Below are 24,475 nucleotides of genomic sequence, written 5' to 3' on the forward strand. Positions count from 1 at the left end.
GTAACATCTGGAAATTGAAGTTAAAGTGTATTGATTTTCAATTTGGGCTTTTTATGTAGGTTGTGGCTATTTGCAGGTACTATATCTACGAATTATTGGCTATTTGCAGGTACTATATCTGCGACAGGCGCAAAGCCTTCCGAACTTATAATCTGATAATAATTTCTTACATTTAATTTATGCTAGACTCGTTTAATCAACCGTTCATTATACACGAGGCAAATAAATTTCGCACGTTATTTTAATAGATTTATATAATTTAGCTAGTTCGCGGCTTGTACTTGTATGTAGGTGTTATACGTTGTATATGATAATAATTTTCTAACAATTAATAATATTAACTAATTTGGATTATATTTTTCACTCTAAATCACTTGACGAGTTCGAACAAAATTTTAAGAGGTTTAAAACAAAATTTTAACAGTAAACACGTTGACAGTGACAGTTTACGCGCATGCGCAGAAGGCTTGCACCTGTCGCAGATATAGTACCTGCAAATAGCCAATAATTTGCAGATATAGTTAGTACCTGCGAATAGCCACAACCTTTTATGCATGCTTTATTTTTGGGAGAAGTAAATTTAAGAATAATTATAACAATATAAAAATTGCAATTACATATTTGATATACACACGCACGCACGCACGCACACACACACACACACACACACTCATGAGTGTACATTGCAATGTATTTATGAGGTAACATGTAAAAATGCGTTATCACAATGTTCATTATTTAATTAATAATTCTAGAATACTGCAAACAAATCCGCAGCGAAAAACTAATTTTTAAAAAATCTTTCATAATATATCTGAAAAATCACAATTTCATAACATGTACAAAATAAAAGCATTTTTTTGTTTGTTTGTTTATAACACACTAGAAACAATATATAAATACTAAGTTCAACAATTAATACAGAATTGTACGAAAAATTAAATTTGTAAATTAATCGTAACATTTATATTTAAACGACATGATAAATATAGAAAAATATTGAGCCTTATACAATATTACATAGAATGAAACTGAAAACTAAAAAAAAAAAATGAATATGAAGCTACTGCTTTCTATTTATAATTATGTAGTACATTTTCCTTAATGATATGGTGGATTCGCGATATGGAGTGTTTTATTTTATTAGATTTTAAAACGTCTGCAATTATAAAACATCGCAAATCATTTCCGACGAACAAAAGTGCGCTGATTCGCAAAAAAGTCGATCGCAACGACAGGAATAATTTGGCAAGCGTTACCCACGCATCAGAAGTGGTATATAATACAAGTGAACAACATTTATATATAATATATTATATACATTTGTCAGAATCAAGCAAAAAAATTTATTGCACTTTTGATATTCAGGCACAATGAGCACACTAACTGAACACTAATGTATGTATGTAATAATAGTTTTTAAAAACAAAAAAAGGAAAAAAATGAAAACGAAAAAGCACATTACAATAATAGATCATGATGACAAATCAAAAATTGAGCAGGCACTGATTGGGAACTATAGAAAATTCTGCACACAAGAATTTCATCTAAATTATGCATATTTTTATTTTAATATAACATTAACGCTCTATACTTATCTCTTATTTCAATTTGAATTCATTTATTTATACATATAAAAATAAAACAATACTTCTGTTGGCATCGAAATAATCATCAGAACTTAAATACATTTAAATCCCCCCCCCCCCCCGGGGACGCTTAATCATTACACATTATATACTACGTTCAACTGTGTGGTGGAGCATGAGGTAAAATATAAAATCAAAATGAAACTGTAATAATAACATTACACAAATCAATAAAGAATAAAATAAGCCGTCGCAATAAGAGTAACAGTCCAGTTCCCCGACCTGACACTTTCAAGCTTTCAAATGATATGTAATAAATACTATTGCTTATACACAAAGCAAATTTAATATTAATAAAAAGCAAATCAAGTTTGAGTTGTAAAATTAATACAGAAAATTTCCAACGGTGGGGGGCGCTACTTATGCGAGTAAGCTACAAATCAGATTGAGAAATACAAGTTAGCTTTAGTAGACGGTATCTATTGTTAGTTCAATGCATATAGATATTATTGGCGCTTCCGTATTAGATATGAACTGGTATTTGAAATGCCTGCATGTCTTACAAGGTCCTATATTGATCCACTTAATCCTTTGAATGCTGACCATGATAGGCGTTGTATTTCGGCATGTACAAAGTAAACAAGAATGCTATCCACTGAGCCTTTCCAGGTAGCATTGAATATGGGTCATGTAATCCGTGTCAATGTTTATAAAGACTGGTTTACACCGGAATTTCTGAATTTATAACCATAGAAGAATACATAACTGCCGAGTATTTTATATTGTGAGCATTACATTTCAACAACAATGTAGAAGATGGAACTAGTTTTGGAAAAATACATTCATCAATAGACTTCTTTTGTTTATTTTATATTGTTGCAAGATACATATATATATTAGAGAGTCTAAACACACCTTTACAAAACTCGAAATCCTCAGCGGAAGTTATCTACGGTTTGTTTGGATTAGCTACAATTTTTATACCTGCTTTCTATTGAATTTCTAAATAATTCTAGTTGGAAATGTTGGCGAAATTTTCAGCGTGGTGGGCTTTCAACAGCAAATACGTCAGCATTCAAAGGGCTATGTCATTTACCAGCTCAATAGCTCTTTAAAGTGCCAATTGTCAGTAGCTTCACAAGCACCTGTTGGTATGAGTCGAGTATGACTATGAAGACGGAACGGGAACTGTCATTTGTATCACGACGGCCTTGTAAACAAACTCAAATCTACGATAGTATATATGTATGTAAATGTATTTTTTTATTTTTATTATTTTCGTTAAATATAAAGTTGAGCTAATTTCGAAAAAATTCCTGTAATCCAACTAGTACCAGATTGATCACATTTGATATTTACATAATACGTTCAGTGTATTATCAAACGTCAAATAATGAGTACTCGATTTCATTTATTAACAACAGTCTCGATTTGATCACATACTTCGGTTTCGTTGTGAGCGGTCATAGATTTGATATCGCTACTCGACACGACACTAACTCCATCCGACGTCTTCTCCTGACCTGCGTTCAAAGATATCTTCTCTAATTCTGCAGATAAATCTGTCACGTTCGAATTCAACACAGGAACGGCTGAAATGGGAACGTCGACTGTAAGATCACAAAAATTTACATATGTATGTATATCAGCTGTAGCCGATCGAGATTTACCTTCGCTGGTGGCGGAGATGGCAGCCTCAACTATTCTTATGTCTTCGGCCGGAACGGTGCACAGCTGAGTGATTGTCGGCTCGGAGCTGGTTGCCGACGATTCGGACGACTGCGCGTTTGCGAACGAAACTTCGCCGTCGCCAATCAGCCGCTCGTTCATCATGAGCGGATTGTTGAAGTTCATCACGTTGCTGATCGGTTGGTTGCCGAACAGATCGTTCTGATTGGCGATCCCTTGCGCGAACGTCAGGTCGCTGAACGTCGCGTACTGATCACAATTGAACGCATTCTCTAGCTTGCTGAAGTCCGCCCAGCCAACCTGATCATCGTTCAGACTATTCCCGGTACCCCAAGCTATGATACAAAATTTCAATCAGTTCAAGAAATCAATTAGACTTACGAAAATAGAAAAAAACTGTGCTTACGTGACGAGCTATTGACGGTCATTGAAGATAATACGTCTGTCGGAGTTATGTCGACGTCTTCTGAATCCCAATCGGTTCTAAAAAAATAGCACTAATGAGTAAAAATTGAAAGTAACAACGGTATGATGGAGTAAAGGCTGATCAATTGACCTGGAATCGGACGGTAGCCATTTGTCAAACGAATGGTTCTGAGCTGCTTCGCATCCGCTCAATTTACTGGCGAGTCCGAGGATCTTTTGATCGATTGATTTGTTCGGCGTTGAATCCTCTTCATATTCAGTATCACACAATTCTTTATCCAGGCTATTACTTAAACTGCAAAAATTGACAATAATCAAATAAATAAACACCTACATACATATGTGAATATAAAATAATGAAATCCATTTCATACTCTCTCATAAGGAAGTTCATAACGTTATCGTTCATCATTTCTTGACGGTCCATAGGAGAAGACGTAATGCTCTCGCACATGGAAATAAACAGTTGCTCCGCATTGTTTGACTCTTCATTGTAAGCCGGTTCACTGAAATCAAAATGAAAAGTTAACATACATGTAATATATAAAAGTGAGGCAAATTTGAAAAGAGTATTATGAATTCTATTACACAATAATTAATATGAATATTATTATGAAAAAAAAGAAACATTTTGACAATCTTACTTATCGTATTCGTCTGCAATGTAGTAGTTTTCGTTCGCTTCTGTAGCATACAACTAAGATAAAAGAAAAAGATTCAATAAAGAAATAAATAAACAAACAAATCAACACTAACGAAATATTCTTCGAAGATACCTGTATCGGATGCTGTTGATGCTGAGCACTATTGATAGCTAACGACGGATGACAACCACCCTATAAATAAATTAAAACTCCAATCAATATCGTATAAAGAACGAAAGTTTCAACCTAAAAACATAGTTTGGACCAGCAGCTAGCATACATATGTATATGCTTTCGAACATAGTGGTCACAGGTCACAGTTGCTGCTGGCCAGACCTTGGTTTGTGATTCCAGATCGATCGTTTCCTATCAAAGTTTGCCAATTTATTTGATTTGCATTGAAACGGTTCCAGCAAATTGGCAGCCTTTACCCATTTAATGCAGCCAGAAAGGCGCATTGAGGTTTACCTGTTAGGCCTTCCTAGTACATATATGTATATAAAACATACAATACTAGTGTTATACCTGATGACATATCACCGCATGGGTGTTGGCATATTAAGTTATTAAATAAAAAAAAAATTAAAAGAAATGTGTCGTCGGTCATGTGTTCGATCCCCACGCGGTCGAATTTTTTTCAAATACCTTTCAAATATATTTAATTTAATATTTATGTATATTTAATTGTTTAATACGAAAAAAAAGGTAAAAACCATCTACCTACCTACATTTAAACAACATAAAACACCTATAGAAGAATAAATTAAATAAACTTTCAATAGATGGCGGTAAATTCTCTGCCAAGCGGAAACATCAGGAGCAATCAGTATACATATAAGATTTTTTCCTTTTGTTATTAGTTAATAGTTTAATATGAAAAAAAAAGGGAAAAAAAAACTACCTACCCACATATAAACAATATAAAACACCAATAAAAAAATTAATTAAACTAATTAAATTTTCAATAGATGGCGCTAAATGCTCAAGAGACTTATTTCTCTAGGAAACGTTGGTAGCAAACAGTATATATAGAAGTTTTTTGTTGATCTGTTATTATGTTCGTACGTTTTGTTGGCAGTATTTTAGCTGTGACGCACATATGTATGTAGGGTTGGAATTGAACGAGAGGCTGATGTATGGGCTATGGCTGAGAAAGGGTATGTTACGACTGATTGTGAGAAGGAGATGGAAAGGGGCAGGGATGTAACGGTTAGTCGCAGTTGGACCTGTGCTCTGCGCGGTTGGTCGCTAAGCCTCTGCACGTATCATTTTAATAAACAACATGACTGTGTTTCGTCTTCACCTCAAACGCCACATACTAACCGTGGTCCTGAACAGCGTCATCTGTCAGGATTCTCTACCACATGTATGTCGAATCGAAACGACTATTATAGTACGGCGAGCGTTAACTCACAGAGACACACAGAATAGCGATATTTATATATAGTATGTAAGCATATGATGATGCACTTACCAAAAATAATTTTTGTACAACATTGACCTTATCCAACTTGTCCGACACCATCTCATTCCAGCGATCCTTCGTCTCGATGGACACATCCTCGATAATCTCAGGATATTGCTTTATATACTCTTGCAGAGAGTTGGCTATGTTTATCAAGTGACCCATATATCCGTGTCGAGGCTTTCGCACTTTCCTAAAACATTCGCAGTTATTATAATCATCATCATCACACTGGTACGGCGAACGTCATTCGTAAGCGAACCACTCACTGTGACACGTCGTTTTCTTCCCAAGCAGCGACCACTTTGTCCATTAATTGGCAGTCGATGAACAACTGCAACAAATATATATGTAATAATAATAGACTCGATTCGTACGTGTATTCGTATGTGCTTATGCGACTTACGTGTTTTCCATAGATTGCTTTTTGCATTGGCGCAGTAGACATTTTGGTGACGATGCTTTCGACAAACACGTGTAAAAAACTATTCCATTTATATTCAACGAACATATCAAACAACACGGGAACGATATCGTTTTGCACAATGGCCAATGCGACTGCTGGATTATCTAAATGCACTAATACTTCTATTAATCGCACTACGGTCAATCGACCCACTCCTACGGGCTTTTCGATTGCATTACTATATCCATACTGCAATAGAAAATGTGTATTAGATTACACTGAGCAACGAAAAAATCACGTTTTTTACTTACCGGAGCGAAGACTAATCAATTTTTGTTGGCTTTTAACCCTTTGAGTGCTGACGTATTTTCTGTTGAAAGCCCGCCACGCTGAAAATTTCGCCAATATTTCCAAACTAGAATTATTTAGAAATCCAATAGAAAGCAGGTATAAAACCCTAGATAACTACCGCCGAGGATTTGGAGTTTTGTAAAGGTGTCTTTAGACTCTCTAATATATCTTGCAACAATATAAAATAAATAAAAGAAGTCAATTAATGAATGTATATTTCCAAAACGAGTTCCATCTTCTTCATTGTTGTTAAAATGTAATGCTCACAATCTAAATGCCAAGCCACAATTTAAAATGCTCAACAGTTAGGGACTTCCATTGAGAAATTCTGCTATGGTTATAAATTCAGAAATTCCCGTATCAACCAGCCTTTATAAACATTTTTTTTTCAATGCTACCTGGAAAGGCTTAGCGGGTAGTATTCTTGTTTATTTTTTACATACTTAAAAAACAACACCGATGGCGTATTTCAGGCTGATGGACTTGGTCAGCATACTAAGGGTTAAAAAAAATGAGCGATTTTTACAGATTTTTGGCTTGTGTATTCTTTAATTCAAAATCTAGTGTTTCTGTGCTAAAAGTGAGTATCGGAATCAATAGTCAGATGTTTTTTAAATTTATTTTAATTTTTTATTGCTTTAAAATACGTATAATTAATTATCGAATTTCAAAAATATATATTTTTTTGTAATATTACATATGAACTAATTTCTTAGTTTATAAGGATTGGTTTTCAATCTCAATATTTTGTTATTTTATCTGAACGTACTAATTTTAGCATTAAATGATTTTAAATTACAATATGAAATGTTCTAGGCGGGATTTATCATCATCGCTTTTAAGTCATAGTGAGCGAGTGAGATGGAGTGATGCGCTCTCCATTGCTCCACTGCATCTCGCTTTTGCATTATCCATGCGGTCTATAAACAACAGCATTATTTTTAACTCAATTTAAAATCATCGTTCATTACCGCTCATCTACCATCAATCATTACCGCTCGAATTATTGCGTTTCGATGAATAAAATCTATTTACATAAAAAAACCAATCTTTATAATTGTGGTAAAATGAAAAATTAGCGAAATCAGCCCATTATATGGCGGAAAAAATGTGTAAAAAAAATACATATATTTTTGACTTTTAAAATTCACTAGATAATTCATTATTAGTATTTCAAAGCAATAAAAAATCACAATCAATAGAAAAAAACATTTGACTATTGATTCCAATACTCACATTTGGCACAGCAATTGAATTAAAGACTGCAGAAGTCAAAAATCTGTAAAAATTGCACATTTTTTTAAACGCTCATATCTCTTAAACGAGGACAAACCAACATAAATTATCGTCATATTCGAATTCAGTGGGTCAAACTTAGTAAAGATTGATCAGTTTCCGCTCCGGTATTTTTCTTGTTGTTCAGTGTTATTAAAAAAATGCAAAATTATAGTTTTTTTTTTAATTTAATATAAAAAAAATGTGTATTTCATATACCTTATACTTTGGAGGCGTTTCCAATATTTCTTCTTTGAATTTGGGTAAATAAGGCAATATTATTTCAGCTATTTGATTGATTTCCACTTGATCTACAGATGGCGCTTTGATAGGGCTATAAATAAATAAAATAAATACTTTAGACTACCAGATAAAGAGCATATATGCAGTTAAACCCAAACAATAATACTCAAATCAAATAATTTTGCTTTGGACAATATACACTGATTATATATTTTGAAAAATTATATCTATAATATTATGGACATATAAATGATGTATAATATGTACATATACAGTTTGTTTCTTATGTAAACACGTAAAATATTATCTACATAAAAATAATATTACATTGTTAACCAATCTTGTCTTGGGTAAAGCTGACTATTTACGCTGGTTACTAAATCCAAATAATAAACAATTACGTCTTAAATTGTAAATCTTTTGTTAATAGAGGAGTCTGGTTTATTTCAATACAAACTCAAAATTTCTCTGTAACCGACTTGCCCAACCAAATATGAGCGATCTATCTCTCGCCGTAATGCAAGTCCATTGATAAGACTTTAAATAAGATATGACAGATTAATAAACTCAAAACAAACGGACACGTCTTCAATTTTAAATTATAGATAAGTATTGATTGTTATAAACCGTCACATTATCTACGTAGCGTACTATACACACCCGGGTACATCGTTGAGGAGCATCAAAAGGACCTGCACGCCGTTGATCAGAGCGATCTGTCTGGTTTCCAGCGGACAAGAGAACATAGACGACAACAACAAATCGGCAGTGGACGCCAACTTGCACTTTTCCAACAACGGATCGACAATAGAAATTCTGAAATTACATAAATATCTATTACGCCATGCTTGAAATTAAGCACACAAACGCACGACAAAAACAACTCTATCAAAAAGATAAAATAGTTATTTACGAGCTTTCGCCGTTGGGGTCTCTACCGTTCACTATTATACTACATATCAATTGAGCGGCGTTCGCCGACTGTCCCATCAACAACCGATTCTCTAACGGAGTCAACTCCTTCTTCGGGGCCGAGACGGCATCGACTATTTTAATTTCAGCCTCTTTCACTTCGGGCACGGCGGTCTCTTCTGCAGGTTTCGGCTTATCTTTTGGCAAATCACTGTCACCCGTCGAATCTACAATATCAACCGGCTTCAGCGATACTTCACTCGGCGCGTTTTCCGATACCTCGCTCGGGTTCACGCCGACGTTTTGATAAGTCTTATGTTTACCGCATATTATACTAATGAGTTGTTCTATTAAGAACTGCGAATCTAACCACTGAAAATAATATAAAAATAAACTTAAAAACAATTACATCACAATCACAATGTTATCTAATTTTTTTTTAATGGCACATTCATACTTCTAATAAATCTTTTTTCATTTGTTCGCCTTCGACACGCGTTATACACTCCAGCGTGTCTAATATAGCCGATGTTCCTAAGTGGTCCAACAATTTGGGTAGGAAATCGGTGGTCTTGAAGAATTCCAAAACACGATAGCATATCACTTGGAACGAATACCAGTCCTGAAAGCAACATGAACGGGTTCAATATTTCAATTAAAAATGGGCATACAACAAAATGTAGGTCATAGAAAATTGCATTCATAATTAAAAACTACACAAAATAAGTTTTAACTACACTTAAAAATACGAAGAGAATTCATACCTGGCCGCAATGTCTCGACAAGAGTACTTGAATAGTTTTAGCGAAAAAAGAAGCCAACAATGGATTGAGCGGCGGTTTCGAATCCAAAAATGAATATAATTTTTTTAACAGTTCGGGGTTGTCCGACAAGTTTTCTATAAGGCCCAGCATCTGTGGTGAAAAAAATGCACAATTAAAATTATACACATACATATATACGATGGCGAAAGCACTTGGCTCTGCTCAAGAAAAAAATGTTAGTGCATATGTTCCGGAATATTTTTTTAACACGCAGGATACCGTGCGCACAAATTTGTGCGTTTGAAAAACTTCCTCTGGCTACCGTGCGCACAAATTTGTGCGTTGCGTCACTCCTACTTCATATAAAGAAAAAACACGTTGAACCTCGTATTTCTTGTAATTTATTCATATCGGGGCTTAGTAAAAGATGTCGTTGGTGATATTTAACTAAAATAATTTAAAAATAGTCGATACTGAAAAATCCAGAAGGTTAGAAACTGGACTATAGCAAATGTACCAAATATTTCTTTAAATTTACAAAATATTTCTTTGGTTATGCCGAAGATGTCTCAAATTTTATTTTATTTAACTAAAGCGTATAGGAGGCTTGTAAAAATAATAGAACAGATCGTCATCGACCTTTTCAGAGGTTCGAAACCAGCGAAAGCTCACATATGTTCACATATGCATAACAGATTTTTTTTCTATTGACATATTTACTAATTCGTAGAAAAGATATAGGTAGAAAAAAATAAGGGTGCTATATTTTCAGAAAGGTCGAGATCATTTCAGTCCTTTTCTGACCGTGACGAGGAAACGTTTATCGATAAATATACGCGTTATTTTTTAGATTTCGTGTTCTATTTGATATCTTTGACTATTTTGATTTTCGATGCTTTTTGGATTCTATTTTTTGGATTTTGTGTTTTTGTGAAACTCTTTTGGATTATATTGTGAAATTTCGTGTTTTCTGTTGTGTTATTGTTATAAATGGATTTTGTGTTTTTGTGACTATTTTATAAAACTCTGATTTTATTGTGAAATTTCGTGTTTTCTGTTTTGTGTTATCGTTATAAAATGGCTGAGAGAGAAGATTCATTTTTTGACGAGACTTTCGAAGACCAACTTTCTCAACCTCCTAGCGAAGGTGAAGAAGACATCGATGAGGCTTATGTCCAAGAAAGTGGAGATTCTGAGTCAGAAACTTCAGAACCACGTGTCAACCAGTCAGAATCTGAAAATTCTTCAGAAGAAGGTATCCCTGATGTGACATTGGATTGGTCCGAATTTGATCCTCCTAGAAATCTCAACAGCTTTGAAGGACTACCAGGATTGAACATTTTTCCTGATAATCCATCTAACGTGGGAGACGTGACTTCACTCTTCATTGGAGATGATTTATTTGGTATTATAGCCGAGGAGACAAACCGATATTATGCCAAAAATAATATCAAATATCCAACTTCCACACACTCGCGAAAATGGAGAGATGTTCTCGTTCCCGAGCTAAAAAAATGGTTCGGATTAGTTCTGATAATGGCTATTGTCAGAAAAAATTCCATCAGCGACTATTGGAGCACCAATCCTCTTATCGAAACTCCATATTTTCGAAAGACGATGAGCAGAAATAGATTTCAGCAGATTTTAAGGTATCTCCACTTTTCTGACAATGAGAAGATTCCGACCGGCAGTCCAAATCGCCTAATTAAAATTCAAAACATAATAGACTACTTCACGAAAAAGTTTCAAGAGACGTACACACCGACGCAAAACCTGTCTTTGGACGAAGGCATGATACCGTGGAGGGGGCGCCTCAAATGCAAGGTGTATAACCCTATGAAGATCGTTAAGTACGGGATTCTAAATAGGATGATATGTGAAGCAAAAAGTGGCTATATTTGTAATTTCAAATTGTATTCGGGTGTAGGTACTTCTTTGAATAACACTATCACCGATTTGTTATCTCCGTACTTAAATAAATGGTACAATGTCTACGCTGATAATTATTATAATAGCGTTAATTTAGCTACCAATTTATTGGGAGCTAAAACAAGAATATGCGGAACTATTAGAAAAAATCGTGGCTTACCGCAAATTTTGAAAAACGCCCGCTTACAAATTCATGAATCAATACATCGAAGAAAGGGGGATATATTGATTCAAATTTGGAAGACAAACAAAAAACGAGACGTCAGAATTATTTCAACCATCCATCAGGCGCAAATTGTAGAAACTGGCAAAATCGACAGGAAAACAAATCAACCCATCAAGAAGCCAATCAGCATCATGGACTATAATAAATTTATGGGTGGAGTCGATCTCGCGGATCAGTACCTATCGTACAACCCCGTTTCACGGAAAACCATCAAGTGGACGAAGAAAGCCGCAATGTATCTGATGCATTGCGGAATTTTGAACGCTTATCATATCCACAAAAAGTTGAATGGGACGAATTGGAAATTCCAAGAGTTTATGCTGAAAGTCGCAGAGGCATGGCTTCAGAGTAACATTTCCAATGCACCAGGTACATCAGACACACATTCCAATATACCTTCAACTTCTGTCATGACGAGGACTCCCAGCATTGATCCGAACGAAAGACTACGTGGTTTCATAAAAGATCATGAATTAGTGAAAATAACTAATGAAAAAACGAATAAATTAGTGAGACGTAATTGTCGAGTGTGTGCAAAACTAAAAATTCGTAAACTGAGTGCTTTTATGTGTAAACAATGTAAAATTCCACTACATGTTGGAAAGTGTTATCAAGACTACCATACAAAAAAAAAATATTAGATATAAAATTTCATTAGTGTACGAATTTCATATTGTGTTTAAATAACGTGTGTGTGTGTAAATAATAAAAATATACATAAAGTGAGTTTATCGATAATATATTATAATATAAAGGAAACTTTTAAATAAATATTGTGTAAATATCTACCAATCAATCAAATGTGAATATCTACATAAGGGGTGCAGTTTGCTGGGTGAGTGCTTTTTTTGTGTTTTTAGTTGAATAAATATGTTTGATTTTTTTTATATTCATGTTCTGAAGAAAATATCACCATTGTTTACTATGTGCCCTTTTATATTTCTTCGGTAATTTATTGCCTACACTTGACTCCTGGTTACTAACCACTGCACTAGGTAATAAACACATTTTGGGGGGACCTTTTTTTTTTCTCACATCTGTTTTATGTTCCTCTTAGATTTTGCCGATGTCCTAAAATTCTCTCACTGATATTGTTATTTATGACGAAAGAGGATTAACCTTGTTGGATGTCGGCAATTCCAAAGCGCATATGGAATTGCATCTGACTGCATTGTATTTATAGGTTTCAAATAACGACATTTGTTGTTTTTGTTACACAAAGGTGTCACTGCTGCTAGATTTTTTTTGTTTATTTATAAAATATGTATATTTGCCATATTTATACACATTTTAATTATTTATTTTATTAGTACGCGACTCACAGTTTGACTTTTACTGATTTTACAATTACGAAATTTTAAGATAGTCCATACGAAACTGCATTTCAAATTTCACTTTTATACGTTTACTGGTAAAAGAGATATGACATTTTAAACAGTTACAGTTTTATGCAAAGATTAGCGCAAATTCTCCCCGCCGCACGCCTGTTTCTTTAGCAATAGCCCGTGGTATCCTATGTGTTAATAACTTTCTGGTATCACCGAATTTTATTTACATAATATGACTGAAAGGAACTAATCTTGGGTATGTTTGGCGGTAACCAAGGTCAAATAATAATTAATTATATGCAATGTATAACTGAATAATCATAACTAACATATTGAAAAGCTTGACAAGCATTCGAATGAATTATTCGTCTATAGAGGACATAGACGTAAATTAAACGGTATCTGAAAGCATTTTTTTTAAAACAAAATATATATTTTTTTACATTTAAAAAAGAACTAGAAGACAGCGTAAAATTTTTACAAAAATTATGAATCTCAGCAGCAAGGATGCTGTGTGCAAGAAAACATGAAATAAAGCTATTGTGACTTGATTTTTGATTTAATTTGATCTTTTGCCTCCTATCTGCTGTTTGGGTCGTTTGTTAGGATTCTCAGTAGTTATTCAAGTAGACAGTTATGCCCAATTCCTCCATTCACAATTTGACTGACGTCATTTTTTTGGCCCAACAATATAACCAGCAGCGTGGACTAGTTAGTGGTTAGCATATTGCGCTTTTTTGAGCGGAGTGGTCACGGTTCGATTCAGATCAGACCATGGTTTGTGACTCCAGGTCGATCGTTTCCTTTCAAAGTTTGCCAATTTTTCTGATTTTCATTGAAACGGTTCCTGTAAATAGGCATCTCCTTTCAAATCTCAAATTATTCAGCGTCTTGAAGTTTCGCCAATTTCTATAATAAAATTCTGCAAAAATTTCTCCATAGATATCACTGTGGATGATGTTTGTATGAATTCGCATTTATAAAAAAAAATGCTTGTATAAATTGTATTGTATCTGTATTAGAACACTCGCCGCTTTGGAGCGATCTGTAAAGGCGAGTTTATATGTTCGATTGAAATAAAATAAAATAAGAAACGAACAGCTGTCACAAATGGTATGTTAAACTTTCTTTCAACTAGACAATTAGAGCTTCATTTCATGTTTTCTTGCACACGGCATCCTTACTACCGAGATCCTCTCTTTTGTAAGAATATCACGCCATCTTCTTCGGTAGATGGTAGAATGAATGAGTTCATTTGTAAATGCAAACAAATAAATAAAAAAGAATCATATATTTTGTACATTAGAAATGCTTCAAAATGGGAAAGTACAAAATAAAAATTGATAAACTTTCCCCTTCAAACATATGTCATCATCGTCAGCCATTCACCCTCCACTACGCAGAGTCCAATACACACGAAGAAGTGTGGAACGCTGTATGCTTCGCATGATGAGAAAATATAGGAAACCGAATACGTGGGTGTGAAGTATGACAAGAGCAGTGGAACGAGTGAAGAGATTGAATTGGTAATCGGCGGGTCAAGTGGCTATAAGAATGAACGAAAGTTGGACAAGAGAAGTGATGGATGAACGTCTCTCCAACGCGCCTCGATTCGTCTCTGATTTGCGTAAATTTCATCCATCTCTCTTGTGGCCTTCCTTTCGCCCCTTTACATTCTCTCGGGTACCATTTCAGCACTGCTCTTGTCCAACTTTCCCACTTGTTGAATATCAACATCATCTACAGCCATTCACAATCCACTGGATGAAGGCGTCTCCAACATACTTCCACTCGTCTCTGTTTTGCGCAACTCTTATCCATCTCGCTACACACAGTTTTCTAATTTCGTCTTCCCATCTTCCCTGCGGTCTTCCTTTTACCCTTTTGCATTCTCTCGGGTACCATTCTGGCACTTCTTTTGTCTACCTTTCACCGGTTCTCATAACCACGTGGCCCGCCTATTACAATGTCAACATCTTCACTGTATCCACTACACTTGTCATACTTCTCACTCACATATTCCGCTTCCTGTCATTCCTCGTTATGCCGGGCATACAACGTTCTACGCTTCTTCATGTGCATTGGAATATGTGTAGCATCTTGACGTTTAATGTACAAGTTTCACATTCATACGTCATCACTGGCAAAACACATTGATCAAAGACTTTTTCTTCAGGCAAATTGGTATTTTTGATTTAAAAACGGCATTCATTCGCCTAAATTCACTCCATCTTAATTCCATACGTCTCTTTATTTCCTATTCTTTACTACCGGACATGTCTATTATTTGCCCTGTATATAAATCATTACCGACTACTTCTACCGTTATATCATCTAACGAAATGTTCAATAGTCATCGCAACACATATGTACATATAAATGACATGATATTGAAACGATGCTTACTCCAGAAGCGATGATTTCGCAAGCCAGAGTAGAGTGTCTATACGAATTAGCCGGATCGTCGGTGTTTGTAGGCTCACTCACTATTAAATGTATCAATTCTTCGATAGTACTTGGACGTTCCAAACTGCGGCGAAAATAAAAGGATTAGCATACACAGGCATATATGTAATTGAATTTAAAAAAATAAAACGGTATACAAAACTTACAATTCGATGAGTTTTTTATTTTGTGTTTTACACTCGTGCAGAATATCGTCTTGGTTTAATAAATCTGCAAGTGTGACGTTCTGAAACGAATGAAAATATTAACGCATTACATTATATAATATATAATCTCGATAAAATGAAAAATTAATAAACGTCGACATCGAACAGCATCTGGTTTTTATTAACGCATACATACATAGTTATCAAACAGAGATAAAACACACAACAGTGTTATGGATCAATTCCTGATTTTTTATTTATATGCACGTTGCGATATTAGCGTCTGAATATTTACATTACAGATGATCACAAATCAAAAGATGGTGGCTTTTTATGGAACCGGGAATAAATCAATGCAGTAAATTATATAAAAAATTAAAAAAAAGATTTCAATTTGGAACACATATGTACATATATTAATTTGGAAATTTGAAATATAAAGCATTAAATATTTAATTTGCACAATTAAATTAGATGCAAAGTCCGTTGCTTTAGTGAGTAAATTCATGATTAACAGTAGGATGGGATATTTTATGCCTATAATTATAATAATCCGCATCGAGTTGGCTAGAAGAACAGTGTTCAACAAAATTAAGGCAGCGCTTACAAACAAGCATCTCAATCTTAGTATGCGTTTGAGATGCAAAACGTGGACTCTGAAGACTAGGATGATCAGCTGCATCGAAGCTTTTGAGATGTGGGTGTACAGGCGTGTGCTGAAGATCCCGTGGACCAAAAAAGTATCAAATGAAGCTGTCCTCGGCATGATAGGTAGAGGCAGAGAACTTGTTTCTGTCATCAGGCGGAGAAAAATACCTCGGACATATGATACGGGGTCCAAAATACGAATTTCTCTGTTTGATAACCATGGGAAAAATATAAGGTAGAGAATGGACTGGCAGGAAGAAGTTGTCTTGGCTTCGAAACATGCGCATGTGGACTGACATGAGTGCTGAATAGCTGTTCCAAGCTGTTGCAGACCGATGCGTATATCTTCGAATAATCGGCGAGGTGGTTGCCAACGTCCGGATGTGGACAAGACATTAGAAGAAGTCTTCAGTACTATTCTCCGTATTTTTGAAATCTATATCATCCCCATGATTATAAAACAACCGTATATTATCCCCTATATAAAAGTATCTTCATATCGGTTTGAATTCATCACCCATCTGGTATAATTTTGAAGTATGTAGTCAATATATTAAGGTGATCATTCGTACTGATTTTACCAGGACAGTAGTATTGGTTTTTTAGGTATCTGTTTTGGTAAGTCGTGAGACAAAACCAGTACACTTTTTAATGTAATAGAATTTTTTATCTAATAGAAGGAAAAATATACAAATTCTGCAGTGAAAATGAATATTGGCAAATTAATCAAATGTTGTTTCCATTTATCTGGAACAAATGCACTAACTGAAGGATTTTTTTTACTTTGATGAACAATATATAGCCGAATGTTAAAACGAAATTGACTGTGAAACCATAGAAGTAGAATGCATAGAATCGCTCTCAGCCCCCAAAAATGTTGCTACAAAAACTCTGCGCGGCAGAGTTTGTTCATTGTTTGCTAAACTTCGTCTCTCTTCTGACTTTCCGTCTCTCTCTTCGATGGCTCGCTTTTAAACGATACTTTTGTTAACAATGATCATTCTATGCAATCTACTTCTATGGTTGAAACCTTAAAATGTTTGCTAATCACTTTAGTATAATTTTAATCAATCTTGTATAGAATTTTATAAGAGCATTCAAGAACATGAATTCATTTTATCATAAATGTGAGTCCAAGATTCGTTAATCCTCGTTTTAAATAATTTAAGTATTTAATAATATGTTTTTGGAACAAATGTTCTGGTTTTGAATTTGAAAAAAAAATGGTCACCTTACAATACATACATACACCAGCAGTCAAAAAAAACGGAACGCTTGTGAATTTTACGACTTCGAGGCAATAAAAGGATTATCCCTTTATGTTTAGGGTTTTTAACGACCAAATATTATAAATATGATTGTTTTCTAAGATTTGAGTTCAGTTTAGTGTGGGTTTTCGAGGATAAAGCATCAAATTCGAATTTTAACACGTCAACATGACAAAACGCGCTCAGTTATCATTGGAGAAGAGTGTAAAAATCACGACATTAGCGAGTTCAGGATTTTCCTTTCGATCAATTTCCAAGAAAATGGGATGTTCTATATCGACTGTTTCGAGAATACTGAAAAAAAAAGATAATCTGGAAGTTTTGATCGTAAGGGGACCGGACTGAAAATATGCACATCGAAGAGGCAAGACTGTGTAATAACCAGATTATCTTTACAGCAGCGATTCAAAACTGCTGTAGAAATAAGAACAGATGTATCGTCACAATTTTCCATGAAAATCAGCGACTCAACAGTAAGAAGGCAACTCAGAGAAGCTGGACTCTACAGTCGGAAAGCTGCAAAAAAAAACCACTACTAACCAAGAGAATGAAAAACAATCGATTGGAATGGGCGAAAGCACATGAAAATTGGAGTCTATCAGATTGGCAACGAGTGATAGTTTCTGACGAATCAAAATTTAACCTCTATAGTCCTGATGGTTTTCCGTATGTCCGAAGAAAAGTTGGCGAAAGGTATAATGAAAATTGTACCCTTAAAACTGTTAAGCATCCTCGAAGTCAAATGATCTGGGGATGCTTTTCGTACCATAGTATTAGACAATTTGAGTTTCTACAAGGTACATCGATGGAAAAAAATTAAAAAAAAATTTAGAAAAAAGCTTCGTCCCATCGATGGAAAACCACCTTTTATATTCCGATGATATAATCTTTCAAGATGACTCTGCCCCTTTTCATCGAGCTAAATTGGTGAGTATTCATTTTATTTGATAGCATTGAATATTGAATATAAATTATAAAATTTCAATAAAAAAAACTGAAATATTTTTTTTTACTTTTTTTTATGTTCGGGACTATTTACAAGAAATGGGTGTAAAGACACTACCATGGCCTGGCAATAGTCCCGATTTAAATCCAATCAAAAATTAATGGATGTGTATCAAGTACAGAATAAGGAAGAACAATGTCACTACTCTTAAATCGTTGAAAGAAATAATAGAAAAGATATGGTACGAAGACTTCCCAATCGAAAATTTAAAAACTTTAGTAGATTCTATGCCAAACCGAATAAAAGAAGTTATAAAATCGTAAGGAGCCGCTACAAAATATTAATTTCTTTTTTATAATTTGTAGATAATAATATTCAAAATGTACATGCATAGTGTTATTTTCATTTCAAATTTCATTTAACCGTGAAGTCAACTTACGGTCGTAAAATCTGCCCTCCATTAAATTTGTCTCCCGACTCATTTTTTTTCACGTTTGGTGTTACAAGAATGCACTATGGTACAACCTATCATTTAAATGACTTTCAGTTTTGGTTTTATATAAGATTACCGAAATTTCACGCAAAAACATGTTCCGCTTTAGCGTTCCGTTTTATGTGACTGCTGCTGTACATATAAAATATGAGATTAAAAATGATGATTTTTTTAATGCAATATAATTCCATCTTGCGATAGTTGAATAATACAATTAAAATTATTGATTTTGATGTGTTGTACAAAGACAGTGCTGTGAGGGTATTCCATACATATGTATGGAAGTGTCATTTTTAATAGTCATTATAGTTATGCAGAAACGTCTTGGTGTATTTATATGGTGTGATCTGTAAAAATTGTACAATTATATATATATATATATATATATATATATATATATATATATATATATATATACATTTTTCATACATACGTACAAGTGTCAAAAATGAAAGGTTGATAATTGACTTGCATACAAAGTATAGGGTATATATGAAAAATATTTTCATATAATGGGGGTGTACGTTATCTCAGTGTCAGAAAATGAGATGACAGATGAGTGGGCGTGTAGTGGGTGAGTGGTGAGTGGGGGTTGGATGGGTGGGTGGGTGGGAGGGTGCGCAAGTGTCAAACCTGAGAGTCGAGCAGGGCTCCGATGGCCGAGGAGTTGCCCGGATTCTCCATCCAGAACATGATGACGGGTTGAGGCGAGCCGAGGGTCGAAGGAGTAGGGGGGTCGGGGGGTCGGGGGGTCGGGTCGGAGTCGAGGCCGAAGCCCGAGTCGAGGCGGCCGGGGGGTGGCGGGGCGGGGTGGGGCGGGGCGGGGCTGACGCTCGAGGGCAGACCGCGGATTGCAGATCACAGATCGCAGATCTCCCCGTTCCGTACACTCTCACACCACACCACACCACACCACACCGAGTACCACTCTTCGGACTCGCCTTCTCCCCACTCGCACCGACACTTCGACACTTGTACGCACGTCCTAACTTTCCGTTCCACGACCATACACAATTTCACTTTCCGAATGCACTTTTGAATTTGATCGGCGTGTTTAAATTGTCGGACTATTTTTAAAATAGGCCTGTAAGAATATAGCACAACTTGTACTATTACAAAACTAGATCGATGGCATCGCATATTTCCCCCCCCCCCCCATCGAACTCGAGCTGTACAAATTACATACTGTTCAGACCAATTGTCTGATGGTCGAATTTCGTGGCCGATGTTTTTTGGGCTGGCCACCCTGAGGCGCAGTCAACCACATTCCCGCTCCAACCGTCGTCGCCGCTTGAACACTGCTTCTTTCCTCGATCTCAAATTAACAGTTCGAGACTGGTGATGTTTGACGATGCTTGGAGACCAATTCCAGTATTCGTACGGGGTGTATTGAGGAAGCCTGGTCTGTCTTTGTCCCGAAGGCAGACAATTCAGACACGCGTGCTTGGTGCATAACCTTATGAAGGTTGAAGGGAATGAAACGACAGAGTGTTGTACACACGACTATTTAATATGACGGTTGGGGAAAGAAGTTGGGGAAAAAGGTTGGTCCCAGCTCGCAGGATGGTGACCGAAACCCGACCATGTCGTAGAGCCGCTACAACCTCAAATTGTATACGAACTCTCCCCCTCCCCCCTTACCCCCTGCTTGCTCTCTGTACATTTAACTTGAAATATAGTTGCATACAAAACAAATTTACGAACTGTTGTCATTATATACAATGTCCTACCATTTTCCATCTCCCAACATCACGCTTACATACCGCACACGGTACTAGAGAGGGAGATAGAGAGCAGAGCAGCCATTAGCAGAGACCAGAGACTAGACCACAGACGACGAAGGAAGACACCGTGAGGAAAGCCATTCGCCCACGCTTTACCACGATCTATACAAACATCACGACATCAAGTGGCATCTCGATTGAGAACCCCTGGTGTCCGTACACATACATCATTGCGTTCTGCTCGAACACGTTAAGTCAACCTTGGCCAAAATACCTCCGTATGAAATACTAATCACTATCTTCGAGAAGAGTTGTAGGAATATAGCACAACTTGTGCTATTTCGAATCAAAAACTGTGATTTCATATATTTCACAACAATACACAAGTCTTACGATGACATCATCATCGCCCCTGTACAAAAATGCAGAACTAATCGCTACTCGAGGACAACGTCCCCTTTGATTATTCCAGAAGAGTTCATCGCTCGATCGTAAAACGAACGAAACCCAACAGTGATGTCACCATGCAACTGCAACACGTATCCTGGTGACAAATACGTCTGCACGTAGCACACGTGTAAGGATACATTGTATCTGCAGTGACCGCATTCTTAAATGAACGATGCCATAGCTATAAAACAAACGATGCCCAGAGCTGAGGTCAACATACGGATAAAACACGTGTCCTGAAGACGAAGACAAAGACATCTGCACACGACACGCTTAAAACTTTCGTACATAAACCGACGCAGCAGCTCCAGACGCTAGAGTGAACCTCTGGAGTTCAACCAGCTCACTTCTCCGAAGCTCAACTTCTTCGTACATACAATTACCATTGTAACAACTGAACAAAAATAAATGATCCTCTTACAAACACAAAGGGTGTATTTTTAGACTGGGACACGGTCAACACATCTGTCCCGCGTACTAAAGAGTTATTGCCATTTCCAAATACTTCTTTGAAGTATTAAAGGAAAGTATTGCTAACCCTTCGATTTTATTGGAAGTTAAATTTTGGGCGCCTGGATGCGGTAGAGCTTTGCGTCATCGTCTACTTTTACAACCTATTGCTGCGAAAACGTCTGCTTTCAATAACTCGTCTCTTGTAAAGGCTATCCGGTTCCTTAATGTGATAGATGAACATTTTATGAGATTCAACACGATTCTGTTTGAATGCGATGAAAGATTCTTATTTTTATTGTTTTTTTTGTAAGACTGGCGTGACGCATTGGGGCAATCTGTCAGGTCACAATAGTCATTATTTTGTTATTATTATTCTTTATCCATTTATAATGTATTTATTATAATCAATGGTGTAGTGCTAAATTTTGAGGTGCCGGTACGCTCGATTTGGCACAATTTTTTTTGCAAAATATTTTGTACAATTTTTACAATACATGCATTTTTACATAATTAATTTCGACTCTAATGTCGAACACACTACATGCCGGAAGGCTCTTCTTTGTCAGTACTTTAAAAGATTTAAAAGTATTCTTCGGTGAGGACCACGAGAAGGTGGAAGCCCAACACCTTACTAGAAAAGGAAGCAAATGGAAAAGGGAAGTTAATTTAGAAGCTGGAATGGTATTAAAAATTAGTAAACATATCGATACTACAAATAAAAAACAAATTTAGAAACATTCAATTCATTATTACTTTAATTTAACAAAGCATAGTGACAATCTCAGAAAACTAAAATAATCGTTTTTATTTACCAATTTTCAAATTTTTTTTTCTATTTGAGAGTATCCTTATCTACCGAATGCTAATAATATAAATAATCCGATTACCGTGTGCGGGGAGGGTTCCGAATCCAGTGGCGTAGCTAGGAATTTGGCGTAGTTAGGATCGCTGAAAAATCAAGATTTTCAGCGATCATTTTCTATCATTTTCAATAGATTGAGTTCCCAAACTGGAAAGTCTATTTTGTGACACTGTAGACCGGGGATAAGATAGCACTGTGACTATCCTACCTCTACTGATGAGCATAGTAAAACCTTTGTGATGGTTTAGTGCATTTGAGCAAAACTAAAATCTGGCAAAGGAAACTTTACTTTGCAATATTTATGTGTGCTTATTGTGTGGGGGATGGGGAACGTTGCACAGCACTCAATTTGCTATCATAAATCAAATTTTTCTTTTTAAACAAATGTTTCTTAGTTAAAATTAATAATGTGATATATTGAGATATGGAGTTAATCTTAATAATTAAGAGTATTTCAGTATTGTTAAATTTGTCTTGGTTCAAATTTATTGACCTGTGAGTTATTGTCGTGACCGTATAATGATTCATTCAAAATTAAATTCTTCTAACTTAAAATTAAATTCTTCTAATAGCGGTGAATGGGAAATAAAAAGACTTCAAATGTATGAAGAGCATTGTTTTGTATTATCATATAATAATTTTAATATATTTATTTATATAACAACTATTCAATCTAAATAATCTATAGTATATGAGCATGAGCCTAAATTATATATTTCACATTATCTGTACACAAAATATTCATTATAATACACAATTCAATAACCTATGGCCTAGAGTTATTGTGCAATAAAAATTGAAGTTTAAGATTACTAACAAGAATATTTTACATGTATAACAATTATTATTTTTTTTTCATTATTTTATAAACGTACTTTAAAATGCCTATAAAAATACCTCGTCAACAATATTTTCTTGAAATAATAATGTATATCAGAAAAACTTTTTCATTATTATCAACGAATTTCTAAATTCTCATAGACTAGATGAAATTCATGAATTTATCATAACATTTAAAATTAAATCACAAAATAAACGATACGCTGATGCTTATAAATTAATAATTATTTAACACATACATATATTAAGTAACCATCTCCTTTTTAATAACGTTATATATTCTTTCTTCTGCCGCTCTATGCATATAATATAAATATATTTTTGACCTTACCAAATTTCAAGCAAATATGAACCTCAAAGCAATCGGAATAATGTAATTGCTGCGCTCATAGAGAATTCGAAGCGGGTTAATTGAAAATTCTAAGCTACGATGCTTTAAATTTTAATCGTACATATTGCCATCTTTGTAAAAGTAGCATGATATAGATTTTAAATTGTGTAATTATAACAGTAGGTATACATAATAACTGATTAACAGTTTCTTTATATAGTGACCACATTGTGTGGCGAAAATTTAAAACGGTACTATTGTACATTTTTTATTTATTTGCTTGTGTAATTAATTTTATATATTAGGTATATGTATATGTATTCGCACACAACTTAGAACCGCAAAGCTGACTTGTAATGCAGTGGTATATAATTTTTTTTTATTATTATCACAGTGTAATGTAAAATATGTGCAACACGTTTTTAAAATGTCAAGTCGATTGTTCAGACACGTATAAAAATGCTGATGCCATTTAAAACAATATGGTTACAGGTTACTCACTTTATAAAACTTATATTTATATATAAGTAACAATAACAAAACCATTTTGTAACCAGTGTTTTGTAACTTTATAGCAGTAAAATTCATAAAATGTATGTAA

The 24,475-nt window shown here is 35.0% G+C and overlaps 2 protein-coding genes across 3 annotated transcripts in view; both read right to left on the reverse strand.

Moving 5' to 3' along the window:
• The window catches only part of LOC143917399 (uncharacterized), a 557,584-nt gene that overhangs the window by 44,121 nt on the left and 488,988 nt on the right, over positions 1–24,475 (reverse strand). The window lies entirely within an intron of this gene.
• Positions 730–20,196, reverse strand: fmt (phosphatase 6 regulatory subunit 1-like protein fmt). Of its 2 annotated transcripts, none has more exons than XM_077438883.1 (18): positions 19,848–20,196; positions 15,860–15,939; positions 15,654–15,777; positions 9,765–9,914; positions 9,458–9,622; positions 9,002–9,372; positions 8,749–8,904; positions 8,065–8,179; positions 6,220–6,468; positions 6,083–6,147; positions 5,823–6,006; positions 4,481–4,540; positions 4,349–4,401; positions 4,079–4,210; positions 3,835–3,999; positions 3,685–3,761; positions 3,260–3,613; positions 730–3,181 (listed from the first exon to the last, which is right to left on the reverse strand). In XM_077438883.1, exons 1-18 carry the CDS (start codon positions 19,905–19,907, stop codon positions 2,997–2,999), a joined length of 2,745 nt encoding a protein of 914 aa, XP_077295009.1. In that variant the 5' UTR covers positions 19,908–20,196; the 3' UTR covers positions 730–2,996. The 2 variants fall into 2 exon arrangements, with proteins under 2 accessions (XP_077295009.1, XP_077295008.1); XM_077438882.1 differs by having other exon boundaries at positions 8,749–8,922.

This window comes from Arctopsyche grandis, chromosome 9 (genome assembly GCF_051622035.1).
Source record: "Arctopsyche grandis isolate Sample6627 chromosome 9, ASM5162203v2, whole genome shotgun sequence".
Lineage (NCBI taxonomy): Eukaryota > Metazoa > Arthropoda > Insecta > Trichoptera > Hydropsychidae > Arctopsyche > Arctopsyche grandis.

Excerpts from the sequence above, each read along its gene's own strand:
- fmt (XM_077438882.1), bottom strand. The coding sequence starts at position 19,907 with ATGTTCTGGATGGAGAATCCGGGCAACTCCTCGGCCATCGGAGCCCTG. Across the intron at positions 8,180-8,748 it reads CTCCTCAACGATGTACCCGG|CCCTATCAAAGCGCCATCTG; the intron begins GTGTGTATAGTA and ends ATTTATTTATAG. Across the intron at positions 6,148-6,219 it reads AAGCAATCTATGGAAAACAC|TTGTTCATCGACTGCCAATT; the intron begins GTAAGTCGCATA and ends TATTTGTTGCAG.